Source organism: Brachypodium distachyon, chromosome 4 (genome assembly GCF_000005505.3).
Source record: "Brachypodium distachyon strain Bd21 chromosome 4, Brachypodium_distachyon_v3.0, whole genome shotgun sequence".
NCBI lineage: Eukaryota > Viridiplantae > Streptophyta > Magnoliopsida > Poales > Poaceae > Brachypodium > Brachypodium distachyon.
The window spans coordinates 16,007,617-16,019,912 of NC_016134.3; the positions used below are offsets into that span (position 1 = coordinate 16,007,617).

The 12,296-nt window shown below is 47.6% G+C and overlaps 5 protein-coding genes across 6 annotated transcripts; 2 read left to right on the forward strand and 3 right to left on the reverse strand.

Moving 5' to 3' along the window:
* LOC100829537 (non-specific lipid-transfer protein C6) lies at nucleotides 1-883 on the reverse strand. The gene is made up of 2 exons (XM_003577377.4): nucleotides 330-883; nucleotides 1-248 (listed from the first exon to the last, which is right to left on the reverse strand). Exon 1 carries the CDS (start codon nucleotides 817-819, stop codon nucleotides 346-348), a length of 474 nt encoding a protein of 157 aa, XP_003577425.1. The 5' UTR covers nucleotides 820-883; the 3' UTR covers nucleotides 1-248; nucleotides 330-345.
* A 1,641-nt stretch (nucleotides 884-2,524) lies between these two features.
* LOC104584514 (antimicrobial peptides) lies at nucleotides 2,525-3,555 on the reverse strand. Its single transcript, XM_010239311.2, has one exon. The coding sequence runs from the start codon at nucleotides 3,486-3,488 to the stop codon at nucleotides 2,880-2,882; it is 609 nt and encodes a 202-aa protein (XP_010237613.1). The 5' UTR covers nucleotides 3,489-3,555; the 3' UTR covers nucleotides 2,525-2,879.
* Nucleotides 3,556-4,328: 773 nt separating this feature from the next.
* LOC104584954 (vasodilator-stimulated phosphoprotein-like) lies at nucleotides 4,329-4,892 on the reverse strand. Its single transcript, XM_010240808.1, has one exon. It carries the CDS (start codon nucleotides 4,890-4,892, stop codon nucleotides 4,329-4,331), a length of 564 nt encoding a protein of 187 aa, XP_010239110.1.
* A 1,556-nt stretch (nucleotides 4,893-6,448) lies between these two features.
* LOC100832677 (non-specific lipid-transfer protein C6) lies at nucleotides 6,449-7,350 on the forward strand. Its single transcript, XM_003575880.2, has 2 exons — nucleotides 6,449-6,963; nucleotides 7,083-7,350. The coding sequence occupies exon 1, from the start codon at nucleotides 6,476-6,478 to the stop codon at nucleotides 6,941-6,943; it is 468 nt and encodes a 155-aa protein (XP_003575928.2). The 5' UTR covers nucleotides 6,449-6,475; the 3' UTR covers nucleotides 6,944-6,963; nucleotides 7,083-7,350.
* Nucleotides 7,351-8,409: 1,059 nt separating this feature from the next.
* On the forward strand, nucleotides 8,410-12,053 carry LOC100832987 (pentatricopeptide repeat-containing protein At4g14820). Of its 2 annotated transcripts, XM_014902154.2 has the most exons (4): nucleotides 8,410-8,895; nucleotides 9,676-11,093; nucleotides 11,251-11,347; nucleotides 11,539-12,053. In XM_014902154.2, the coding sequence occupies exons 1-2, from the start codon at nucleotides 8,453-8,455 to the stop codon at nucleotides 10,886-10,888; spliced, it is 1,656 nt and encodes a 551-aa protein (XP_014757640.1). In that variant the 5' UTR covers nucleotides 8,410-8,452; the 3' UTR covers nucleotides 10,889-11,093; nucleotides 11,251-11,347; nucleotides 11,539-12,053. The 2 variants fall into 2 exon arrangements, with proteins under 2 accessions (XP_014757640.1, XP_024318481.1); XM_024462713.1 differs by lacking the exon at nucleotides 11,251-11,347.
* The last annotated feature ends 243 nt before the right edge of the window (nucleotides 12,054-12,296 follow it).

Below are 12,296 nucleotides of genomic sequence, written 5' to 3' on the forward strand. Positions count from 1 at the left end.
TTATCCTCGAGTACGCACGAGTCTTTATTTATCAGTATTATGTATGGCAGCAGTACATACATCTGTCGTGTTACACATAGGGCGGCATGGTGCGCCCGGGGATCATGCTATCGAATACCCCATACATGTAAGTGTTATAAAGCTTGCGTTCATACGCAGGCTTAGTTGGTCGACTTAACAGAGGTTCCAGTTGATAATCCTCTGTAACTTCTTGACGATTATTTTACTAACAACCGGCTAATCACCAGCTGCACACATAAATAAATTATTAAAAAGCAGTGAATAACTGAGCAAGAGCCTGGCAACACGAAAGAGTGCATGCTAGTTACCTGCGGGATGGATGGATCAGGCGGACGGCGCCGGGCACGTGTAGAGCGGCGGCACGGCGGCGCGGTTGCTGGCGCAGGCGTCGGCGAAGTCCTGCGGCGGCGCGAGCGCGATGCCGCAGACGCCGCCGATGAGGTCGAAGGCGCGGTCGACGGGGATGTCAACGCCGATGGCACGCTGGAGCGTGTGGTTGATGATGTGGCAGAGGCACACCGCCTGGTCGGCGTCCACGATGCCGCGCAGGCCCTCGCAGCAGCCCTCCGGCGCCGAGGACGTTCCGGCGTCCCTGAAGAAGGGCAGGCACGGGCTCAGCGCCAGCAGCGAACCCACGCACGTCGACGCCGCGTCATCCGCGGCCGGACGCATCTTCGAGCCGCCGGGCACCGAGTCCCAGTACGCGGTTTTCTTCGACGCTTCAGCAGGCGCGGCGATGGCGGCGGCGAGCAGGAGGAGGAGGAGCGCGGCGGTGCCGGCGGCCTTGGAGGACGCCATGGTTGGCTTTGGACTTTGGGAAGGGCACGTACGTGTAGATGAGTGAGTGGTGGCTCGTGAGTGAGTGGTACTTTGAGATATGCTCGCTGATCCATCTATTTATAATGCGGAGTATGCAACTATGGAGCATGTGTGAGTTTGTTTGTTCGATGGTTAATTCAGGCGGGTCTTGCTTATTACGCGCGACACGAAGATGGTGTGAGCCGCCCAGATCGATCAAAGCATTCCGGACTCTGGTAATTCCCCTGAATAGATTACCACATACGCACACTGTACGCATGCATGCCGTTTCAAGGGATTGTTTTGCGGGTGCATGAGACAAGTGATATAATAATCCATGGTGTTGTTGGCATGCTGCTAAGAAAACCAGTTCACCAGCTGGTTGTTGGCGTCAACGCGAAACCAGTTTGTACAAATTGCATCCGACCGATTTACCCACATTACTGCATACAAAATTGGCATATTGTTCAATCTTGGACTGTCAAATGATAGCTTTCAGGTTTATTCCTCCGGGAAAAAAAACCCGGCCCTTTGCGGCTGTTGTGATATACATGGGAAAAGAAAGAACAAATTAATAGACCTTTTTAAACCGCTGGAAAAAAATTATTTCGTTTTTCTTCTTCTTTCTATTCAAGTTAATCATATCTAATCTGGGCCTAGATCCAATCGTCGGGATCAAAATGATATGCATGTATGTTATTATTTTAGACAAAAATGATGTATGCTTGTGTAGATCCAATCGTGGAGCACTTCGGCTTCGGTACACCCCACTCCCCTAGTGTCAAACACAAGACGGTTCAGATTGCACGATACCCCTCTTTCTTCCTCCTGGCTGTCTCCCTCTCGAGCACCTGCTCTCTGCCCCTCTCTCTCTTGTGTGCTTGCTCTCGGCATAAGATGCATGATTTTTGGGGAGAACCAAATCTTCATGCCTTTTACTGTATGATTTTTTTTTTGCTTCTCCATTACTTGGCAAAATCCCACATATCATGCATGTATCAGTTTTTTGTTCAAGTTTACGTGTGATAGTCCCTTTTGTCATCCAGAAATATGTACGATCCGTATATGTATGTGTTGTATGGTCTTGTGTATGCATATTGATTTGTTTTCCTAGTATGATTTTCTGCATGATGCTCACAGCGTAAAGATTTTCTTGTAAAGTTCCTTGATTCGAAACAGAAATGCAAGAGAGCTGCAACAAAAAAATTTGTTCATGCTGTCAAAGTTGATAGTACTAATTATTGTATGGATGGTAAAAAAATATATAATTGTCATGGCAATGTTGAAAAATATACATTCTCATTTTGGCTTTTAATCCGAAATGGAGCAGAAATCATAAATGGCTGGTTATATAAAAAAAATCCTCCATTTGTCTAGAAATCATAACTTGTTGGTTTAATGAATATATTATCAGTGATGATATTTTGGTGAAATACATGGTTGTACTTAGTAATCTTAGTTTGAAAACAAATAATGGATACATGAAAACAGTCCAATCATGAACGATTGCATCCCAATAGTACATGGCCAGAAAGTTTGCTTCCTGCAATATACGAAAATCCACCTGAAATGGAGTCCATGTGTTTCGTTTTCTCGTCAACTAAATGGACTGGATCGAGTGAATTTGAAAGTTAATATGTAGCGTACTTTATACAAAACCTGCATGGAGGTCCTTTGGACAAAAATGAAAGGGTGGCATGCATGTAAAAATTTTGTACCAACATTTTTTTTTGACAGGGATTTTGATAACTTTTGTACTACCAATCTTGATGGAGCGAACAGTAACAAAAGTACAGCGACACACCAAATAGGCTGGGTAATACCTTTGCGCGCGATTTATTCCTCTCTACACGTACACATGCACGCATATACGTCGTACGTACGTGCACCTGTCACGTATACCACTCCGTAGCGTACGTATACACAACACGTAGACCGTATGGATACGTTAAATCAAGTACTCCGTACTAGTACATGCATGCATGCACGAGCTAAGCGGCACGTAGGCCAGTACGTTATTCCGCGGCCTAGCTAGCTGGATCGACTGGGCCGGCCCGCACTTACACCGCCTCCGTCCCCCACTCGTCATGGGCCGCCTCGTCGCCCTCCCGACCGCGTCCACCGGCGCCGCCCCTGCCACCGTGCTTGCCGCCGCCGCCGGGACCCTCCTCGCAGTCCCTCAGACACTGCTGCTGCCTCTCGTCCCCGTAGCCGTACCGCTGCTTGCACTCCTTCTGGCACCGGCCTCCTCCACCGTGTCCCTGGCCGCCGTGATGTTCCTCTTCCTCCTCGTCGTCGGCAGCGACGTCGGGGTAAGGCGGGAAGCACTGATACCAGCACCGTTCCCGCTCCTTCGGATCCTGGTAGCGCTCGCAGTGTTCATGCTCGCATTCACGGTTGTCTAATTCATTGGGGGTTGGGGCGTCTCCGCCGGCCTTTTGTTGTTGTTGTTGTTGCTTGCAGCTGTGCAAGCACTGCTGCTTCTTCCACTCGCAGTCCTTCTTGCACCACCGCCGGTCCTCCTTCGTGTTGACGATCCCCCGCCCGCCGGACTCCGCCTCCGCCTCCGTGGAGGCCGCGGCCACGGCCAGGAATAAGAGCCCTGCAAGAATGAGGAGACACCACCACACCACGGCTACACCACCCTTATTACCATTGCCGACACCCATGGCTGCGTAGCTAGCTAGCAACAGAAGGGATAAGTTGATAACGGAGTACGTAGTATGAGATGAAGATGGGCATGGTAGGGCGAGCAGAGGATGCGGGATTTATGTCGCGGGAGCTCGGCGGGGAGGTGGGGAGACGTGGCCGCGCGCATGCATGGGTGCATGCAGAGACACCACGTGTAGTAAGGTGGGGGTTCGGTGCCACTTGGTGCGTAGTGGTGCGAATTTTCCAGGTTTGCCACAGCGCGAGTGCGTACAAGGGGCCGTGTAGGTGGGAAATGGACTTGCCTTGCCTCTTTCTGCAGGGTGCGCGCAGTGGCCGGCACCGTGCGTGACAGTAGGTTGAGGAATATGGTTTGCAACCATCATTTTTTTTGTGCTAAATTGTGAAGACGGGGTTACAACTTTCGAGCCCTGAGGCTTAAAATACATGCCTGAGAATTACTTAGCTCAAAGAAAAATCATGCGTGAGAATTTTCGTGATTGTTCTTTGAGCTAAATAATTCTCACGCATGTATTTTTTTTAGAATACTCACGCGTGTTGTTTTTAGGCGTATGCCTTTCGTCCTCTGCAGAAGAAGCACCTCGAGGCTCAAGCGGCCTGGCCCAAGAGAAGCGTGAAGCCCAATCCTGTTTCATGGGCGACAGCTAGGTCAACACGTACTAAGAGCAACTCTAACAGTTACCGAACCCGAGCGAACCGAACTCGTTTTTCAGTTTTGGGATGAAAATTGGCCAGACCAGATACCGAATCGAGTCCATTTACTGAAAACCTAAGTCGGGTCACCGAATCGCTTGGCTTCCGCGCAGTATATGTAGCGAGGGGGCTTTTCGGTTCCAACTCTAAACTCCCCTTCGCCGCAATCCACCCCGCCGCCACCCACTCCATTTCCGGCGAGCTTCCTCGGCAAAATGCGGCCCCCGATCTCCTCTCCCACTCGCCGCGCACGTCTGGCCGTCGGTCCCCATGGCCGCGGAAACCCTAGCGGCGGTCGGCTCACCATCGCTGAGGAAGAAGGCCTGCGCCGCCAGTCCGACACCGGCCGCAATCGTGGAGCCCGCATTTGGGTGAGGTGGGCCGGCCGCAGCACCCGCCGAGGAGTGGATGGGGACCGCCGCTTCAGCTATGCCGCCGTCGGGGAGGGGAGCTCGAGCGGCGTCCACCCCAAGCCAGCGAGTGATTGGCTCCGCGCTCATCTTCTTACTCCCCGGCCCGATTCGCCGGTGGAGATAGTCGGGAGGCATCGGCGGTTGCGGTTTTGAAGGTGGATGCGGAGGGGAGGAGGATGCGGCGGAGGCGGAGGCAGGGTTCAACCCCGAGGACATCACGCGCACGAAGGAGGCGTCCAAGCACTCCATCGCTGAAGATGATGCACGCCACCTAGCCACGGAGGAGAGGGTGTTCATGGCGGCCTACTACCTCTCCAACGCGGCTCCCGTGCCTCCGGTGACGGCAGCTCCCTCGGTCATCGTCCTTTCATACGATGAGTAAGTAAGCATTCTGGCGAGAGGACTGGAAGCAACGGGGCCGGTGAGGAGCAATTTTGTTTTTGGGTGTTTGCTCCTCTAATTTAGCTAACTTTTTTAAATGTCGAACTAGTAGATATAGTAGAACTTAAGTATGTGGACGAATGAAAAACTCCGATGATCTGCGATGTGAATCGCGAAGAACCAACCCCCTATTTATATGAATTTCGTGTGGAGTTTCAAATTTCTGTGTTGTTCGGTTTTCGTATTCAGTATATGTTCTGCCGGAAGTTGGATGGTACCGAATTCTCGAATTCCGTTGATCCGGACTCGGTTAGTTCGGATCAGTCGGGTTCGGTAACTGCTAGAGTTGCTTATAGGCCCAACCGCCGAACCCACCGGCTCGTCAGCAACGATGCCACCTTCATCGTCTACTTAAGACGGAAGATCTAAAAAACAAAATAAAAACCTTAAGACGGAAGAGGATTATATAGCTTGGCCCGGTGGCAACTTGTTCTTGCTTACCTAAAAAACTTCAAATCCAACGAGCTTCTATCAGAAATCCACGGGAAAATCACTAAGAAGTAGCAACAATAACTTGCTGAAACTAAGCACCAGGATGAAACCATATGATGCAAAGATACCTAGAAATCACTAGACCCATGTAGCCGCACGAGGAAGGCCTAAGCAATCATCTCTCTGGCTGTATTCACGAACTAGCTGGATTTTAAGTCAGGGCATCTTAACTGATGGAATTTCTGATAGAAACTTGTTTAGCCGGAGGAAACCGAAAGCTCTCGTTTAGCAGCCCAAAATTGAGTAATACAAATATTTGAATGCATAGTCGATTAATCATTTGGAGGCGCACTTGTAGAAACACGTACTGGTTTCACGTTTACGGCAGCAACCTGGTGAGAACTGTCCTCAGCAACATGCCAACAACACCCGAAAATGGATTATCACTCGCCCCATGCATCCATAAAAGAATCCCTTGAAACAGCAAGCATGCTTACCGCGCGCATTTTCTCTCTAGAAGTTCCTTCGAATTTACCTGCCGGCCGGTACATATTTGTGTATGGCCACACAACATTAGACCGAAATTAAATATTTGTACATATTTTAACTAGGAGCAAGTACTTTTCGCCCTATCAATTCTTCTGATGCGCATCAACAAGAGATCAATAGTTTACGTGTTCAGCTAACAACAGAACATCGGTCGATCTGCAAAAGACACATATATTGACTTGCTCGATCTCTTCCAGCCCTTTTATACTACGGAGTACTCCGTATTTTTGCTAGCTAGTCACGTACTCTGCGCGGTAACTATAATTAGGATTAGCCTGGTTCGAAATGCTTTGATCTCAGCGATTCACGTCAGGTTCGTGTTTGCGCGTATCAAGTAACACCCGTCGAATTAACCATCGAACAGACAAACTCACGCATGGTTGCAAATCGGCATTATAAATAGCGATCGATTGGCCCATGCAAACATCACGCGCCCGTCCCAAAGTCGGAAGCTAGCCATGACGTCCCCCAAGGCGGCCGCCGGCACCGCCGTGCTCCTCCTCCTCCTGCTGCTGCTCACCTCCACCATCGCCGCGCCTGAAGCGTCGAAGACCATCGCGTTGGACTCAATGCCCCTTGCCCCGGCGGCGGAGGACGCGGCGTCGACGACGTGCGTGGGGTCGCTGCTGGCGCTGAGCCCGTGCCTGCCCTTCTTCCGGGACGCCGACGGCGGCACGGATGCGTCGTCGGCGCCCGAGGGCTGCTGCGAGGGCCTGCGCGGCATCGTGGCCGACCAGGAGGTGTGCCTGTGCCACGTCGTGAACCACACCCTGGAGCGCGCCATCGGCGTCGACATCCCCGCCAACCGCGCCTTCGCGCTCATCGGCAGCCTCTGCGGCATCACGCTGCCGGAGGACTTCCTCGTCACCTGCGCCAGCCGCAACAACGTGCCGCCGCTCTACGCGTGCCCCGCGCCGTCCGCCTGATCCATCCCTGCAGGCTGCAGGTAACTAACTACCACTGGCCCGCGCTAGCTTCCATTGTTTTCAACTCCTTCGTGTAAGCCACCCTGGTAATTATGTACGCTGTATTTCCTAATTGATTATTTGGTTTTGATTTGGACAGCTGGGTATTTTGGCTGGGCGAGTAAAATAATCGTCGAGGATTATTACAGACTGCAACCTCTGCGAAGTAGAAGCCTGCCTATGAATGCAAGCTTTACATATTGGAGTCTCGAACTAAGAAGAGAGCACGTACGTGTATGGGTATTCTAGACTCCAATGTATGTACTGGTGAATAAATGCGTGTGGTTAACATGACAAATGTATGTACTGGTGTTAATGCGCAAGGAATAAATAAATAAGGAAAAAGTCTATTTAAAATCTATTAAGTATCTTTTGGTGTGTGCCTATATCTTAGGCATCTGTTAGACATATTCAGACCATTTTCTCTCCTGTGTTACTGTTGGATTTAGATCTGATGGTCCAGCTCATCGACTTTATAAATATGTTAAATATTGTTAACACGGTTTAAATTTGCAACCTATCAAAAAAGATAGAATAGCACTATTACCAGATGCTAAATAATTTGCAACCTATCAAGTTACTAGAATTCTATTAAATCGATTGGAAAGAAAAATAAAACGGATTTATAACGAGCGAACGTTCGCTCTTTAGTCTCTCGGAACGAACGATCTATTGGCCACTCGTTCGGAAAGATTACGGCTGGAATCGTGTCACGTGTCTTTGTGGGGGTGACAAGTTTAGATCCGTGGATGGCAACTTTTAGTTATTTAGCGTGGCAGTTTTAACCTGTGAAGGCCACAACTTTAGTTCTATACGGATGGCAACTTTGTTCGTCGCGCTAGAAGACTAGGGAGCGAACGTTTTAGCTGTGTGAGATGGCAACTTTAGTTCTGCGAGGCTGGCAACTTTAGCTGTGATGGTGGCAAGTTTAGTTCTGCGAGGCTGGCAACTTTAACCGTCGCGCCAGAAGGCTAGAGAGCGAACGTTTGCTCTCTATTCCATCCCAAAATAAAATAGAAGACTCCAACCTACTCCCTTCATTTCACAAAGAATGGCGCCCACGCTTTTCGAGGTCGAACTTTGACCAACAATTAGACCAATTGTATATATATTATATGTTACAAATTTTATATCGTTGGAAAGGTTTTTAAAATACGAATCTAATGATATAATTTTTGTAACACATAAATCTCAAATCATTAGTCTAATTGTTGGTCAAAGTAAAATTTTGAAATGCGTGCATGCCATTCTTTGTGAAATGGAGGGAGTATCATCTTCAGCTTTATGCACTGTTTTTCATGCTTGTAGCAAAACACATCATTTGATGATCTAGACAACCAAACCACGGCATATATTTTCAAAATGGAGGAGGTGCTTTTTGGACCGTGCAAACACTATTGGACGGTTCAAAAAGAGCAAAGTACCTCACATCGTTGGCTGTGCAGCCAAAATGCCAAACTGCTAATTTCAATGGAGGCACGATCGCCGCCTCCCGAAAGCGTCTCCTGCCACCTCAAGCAGCTCCACGCCCACCTCCTCCGCCGCGGCCACCCCTTCCCGTCGGCTGAGGACCCCGAACCCGACCGGGCATACCTCTCCGTTATCCGCGCCGCTGCTGCCGCGGCTCCAGCCCTCGCGCTCGCCGCCTCCGCCTGTCTCCACCGCGCCGGCCTGCCCGCGCCGGGATCCCGCGCGCTCCCTGCCCTTCTCCGCGCCGCCGCCCGCGCCCGCTGGACCGACACCGTGCGGGGCACGCATGGCATCGCCGTACGGGTCGGGGCAGATGAGGATGGATTCGTCGGGACGGCACTAGTCGGTGCGTACGCAGCGTGTCAGCGCGTGGCCGAGGCGCGCAGAGTGTTCGACGGAATGCCCGAGAGGGATCTCGTCGCTTGGGGCGTAATGCTTGACAGGTATAGAGCATGCCAAGTTTCAGTGCTTTTTTGTTTCGTTGTAATTTTGGTCATTTAGATCAATGCAGCTTTGCTGCATTCTGGGTGCTTTCTTAATAGTTTGGCTAACATTGTATCCCATGTCATTTTCCTGTGTTTTCTTGCAAAATGCTTTGCTTAGAAAAATGGCACAGGTTACTAAGGAATTGAGTCAGTATATCATATGCACGTTGTTTATAACAGGTTGTTTGCCTGCTTCTTTGTTGGACTGTTAGAGCAAGGTCGAACCACTTGTTCTAAGATTGGAACCTAGTCAATCAGATCAGCACTGAGAGTGACAACTCATGATCTTGCTTGACCATTTTTTTTTCTTGTAAGGAATCTGCTTGATGAAACTTTAGCCATATGTGTTCATGTCTTCATGACTTGACAATTATGTGCTGTCTCTAATCTTTACTGAGTTATATTGAGTAATGAACATTTTCTAGTTCTCTAGAGTCACAACTTGTAAGTTTCAAAGAAATGCAATTAGGGGACCTTTAGAAGAGTAGGATTTATTCTGCTGATGGTTCATACGATCTACTTGAAACGTTGGAAATTGATACGCACAAGATTTATGTTTCTTTATGTGTGCAGATATTTTAGGTGTTTGCGACAACAGTTTTCTTTCAAGTAGCTCACGAAACTGATATATGTTTTTGTTTGTTGACTTGCTGCTTTCCAGTTTGGATGCTTCTCTACCTTTCGGCAATTGTATTTTAAACTGTAAACTTTTATAGACCTCTCTAACATCTAGGGCAGTTATTTCAATACTCAGAACTACAGAGAAACCTTGCTTCTACTCAATAAGATGAAGAGATCAAGAGTTGTGCCTGACCAAGTGATCCTTGCTACTGTTCTGTCAACTTGTGGCCATACAAGACATTTAAGGTCTGGAAAAACAATCCACTCATACATACAGGTCTCAGACATTTTTGTCGATGCTCGCCTCAGTAGTGCTCTCATAAACATGTATGCTAGTTGTATGGACATGGAGATGGCCGACAAGATATACAGTGGGATGCAAAGAAAGGATTTGGTATCATCAACTGCCATGGTCTGTGGATATGCCAAGAATGGGAAAATTGAGATTGCTCGCTCCATATTTAATCATATGGCAGAGAAGGATGTGGTGTCTTGGAGTGCTATGATATCAGCATATGCAGAAAATAACCAGCCAAGTGAAGTATTGAATTTGTTCAACAAAATGCAAGGGTGTGGTGTCAGTCCTGATGAGATTACCATGTTGAGCGTCATATCTGCATGTGCTAATATCGGTTCCCTTGACAAAGCCAGATGGATTCACTCGATTGTTGGGAATCATGGGTTTTATAAGATACTTTCCATTTGCAATGCTCTTATTGATATGTTCTCAAAATGTGGGAGTTTAACTCTTGCCTTGAACATGTTCAATGCAATGCCTCGAAAAAATGTTATCACTTGGACAAGTATGATTGCTGCATTTGCTATGCATGGTGATGGACCATCCGCCTTAACCCTATTTGGGCAGATGAAAGGTGAAGGGGTTGAACCCAATGGAGTGACGTTTCTTGTTCTGTTATATGCTTGTTGTCATGCTGGTTTAGTTTATGAAGGCCGTTCCTTATTTGAGTGTATGCTTCAGGAATACAGGATTGAACCCAAGCACGAGCATTATGGTTGTATGGTGGATCTTATGGGAAGGGCTAAGCTTATGCAGGAAGCAGTTGACCTCATAGAGTCAATGCACATAAGACCTAATGTGGCTATTTGGGGATCTCTGTTAGCAGCCTGCTGGATGCATGGTGATATTGAGCTCGGTGAGTTTGCTGCAAAGAAAATTTTGGAGTTGGATCCCAATCATGATGGAGCATACGTGCTCTTATCAAACATACATGCAAAATCTGGTAACTGGAACAATGCTCAAAAGTTGAGGGTGATGATGAAAGTCCATGGGGTTTCGAAAGAAACAGGTTACACAGTTGGTTGGAGCTGAATTGCACTGTCCACGGATTTCAGCTGGAGGTAAGAAACATCAAGAAAATGGTAGTACCCTTCTGTAGCTTGGTGATATTGTTGCAAATTGAAGACTCATGACTGTGCTATTCTGGTGCTAAGTGAGAAGCTCCCCTCTTTATTTTAGCGTGATCATTACTGAAAGGGGTTCTTCATAATGCACATATATTTTCGAAGACTTGCAGGTAATTGTGTGGACCACCACTCTTTTATGAATTTTGTTCTAGTTTTAACCCTGCTACAGCCTACAGTTAAAGCACCAGAATGTTGTTTATTATTATCTATCTCCCGGGGGGTCAACAAACAATAGTGATCTCATATTTATGAATGCATAATTTTTAGGAATTGGTTATTCAACCAATCTGAACTGGCAACAAGCTAATTTTCATTGGTCATAAAAGGCTGGCAATCATCCCTTTTTGGTTAAGGGAAGACAAAGGTAGGGCTTTCAAGAGATTACTATGGAGCATGCTGTCTCCTTTTCCTACTAAGATGAGAAATTGGTGTAATTATGCATGAAATGAGTCTTGCCTGTCAAACTGAATACAATTCACTATGCAGTGGAAGTTGATGAAATTTATGCTGCATTGTTCAAAACCTTTATTCAAGTCATCAGTTCCTACAATGCAGGTATTTCGCAGGGGAGCAGTAGGTCGTCAACATCCCACGCTCCCACCATGATAATGTATTCTACCAGCACTTATTCTGGAATTCATGAACTGTGGATGACCGGGCGTCGTATACGGGCTGAACGAAGAGTGATATATATACAGATCCCAGGAGAAAACAGAACGAAGTTGCACAGGTCTCTTACACAAAATAAAGCTAAGGGAGCCAAACTTCAGGGGAAGGGTCCGCTCAATCTTCAAGACAGACGTCGAAGCTTATTCATAGCCCATAGAGAATGTGTTGAAGTCCGTTAAGCTCGAGCTTATCGTTGTTTGTCTAGCCCCGCTTAGACTTGAGAGATCACAGTGTTCCTTCGTGTTTCGGCATAGATAAATCTTATGGATTTTGCTATAGATAGTGTACGATGTACCTTAAACAGAGTTACTGTGATGTTGAATATTGTATAGATGCATGCAAAGACCGAGATGGGTAGAATATTACTGAAGAATACCAAAAAAAAAAATACTTGACCAAGATATATATGTTCCGATAATATACTTAGAACTGCAGCCGCGCTGCTTTCCTTGCTTAAGAAGAAGATTACAGAAGTTCTTTAGATGAAATTTTGTCAGATCATCAACTAAAACAAATAGTCGACTCTAGAGGCCTGCAGGTAACCCTGCCATGCAGGTAGAAGAATACCCTGGAGCCGCGACAAGCTTTTATTTCTTACTGCATGACAGGGTTTGCGCACCATGCAAACCAACTCCCTAATGCTG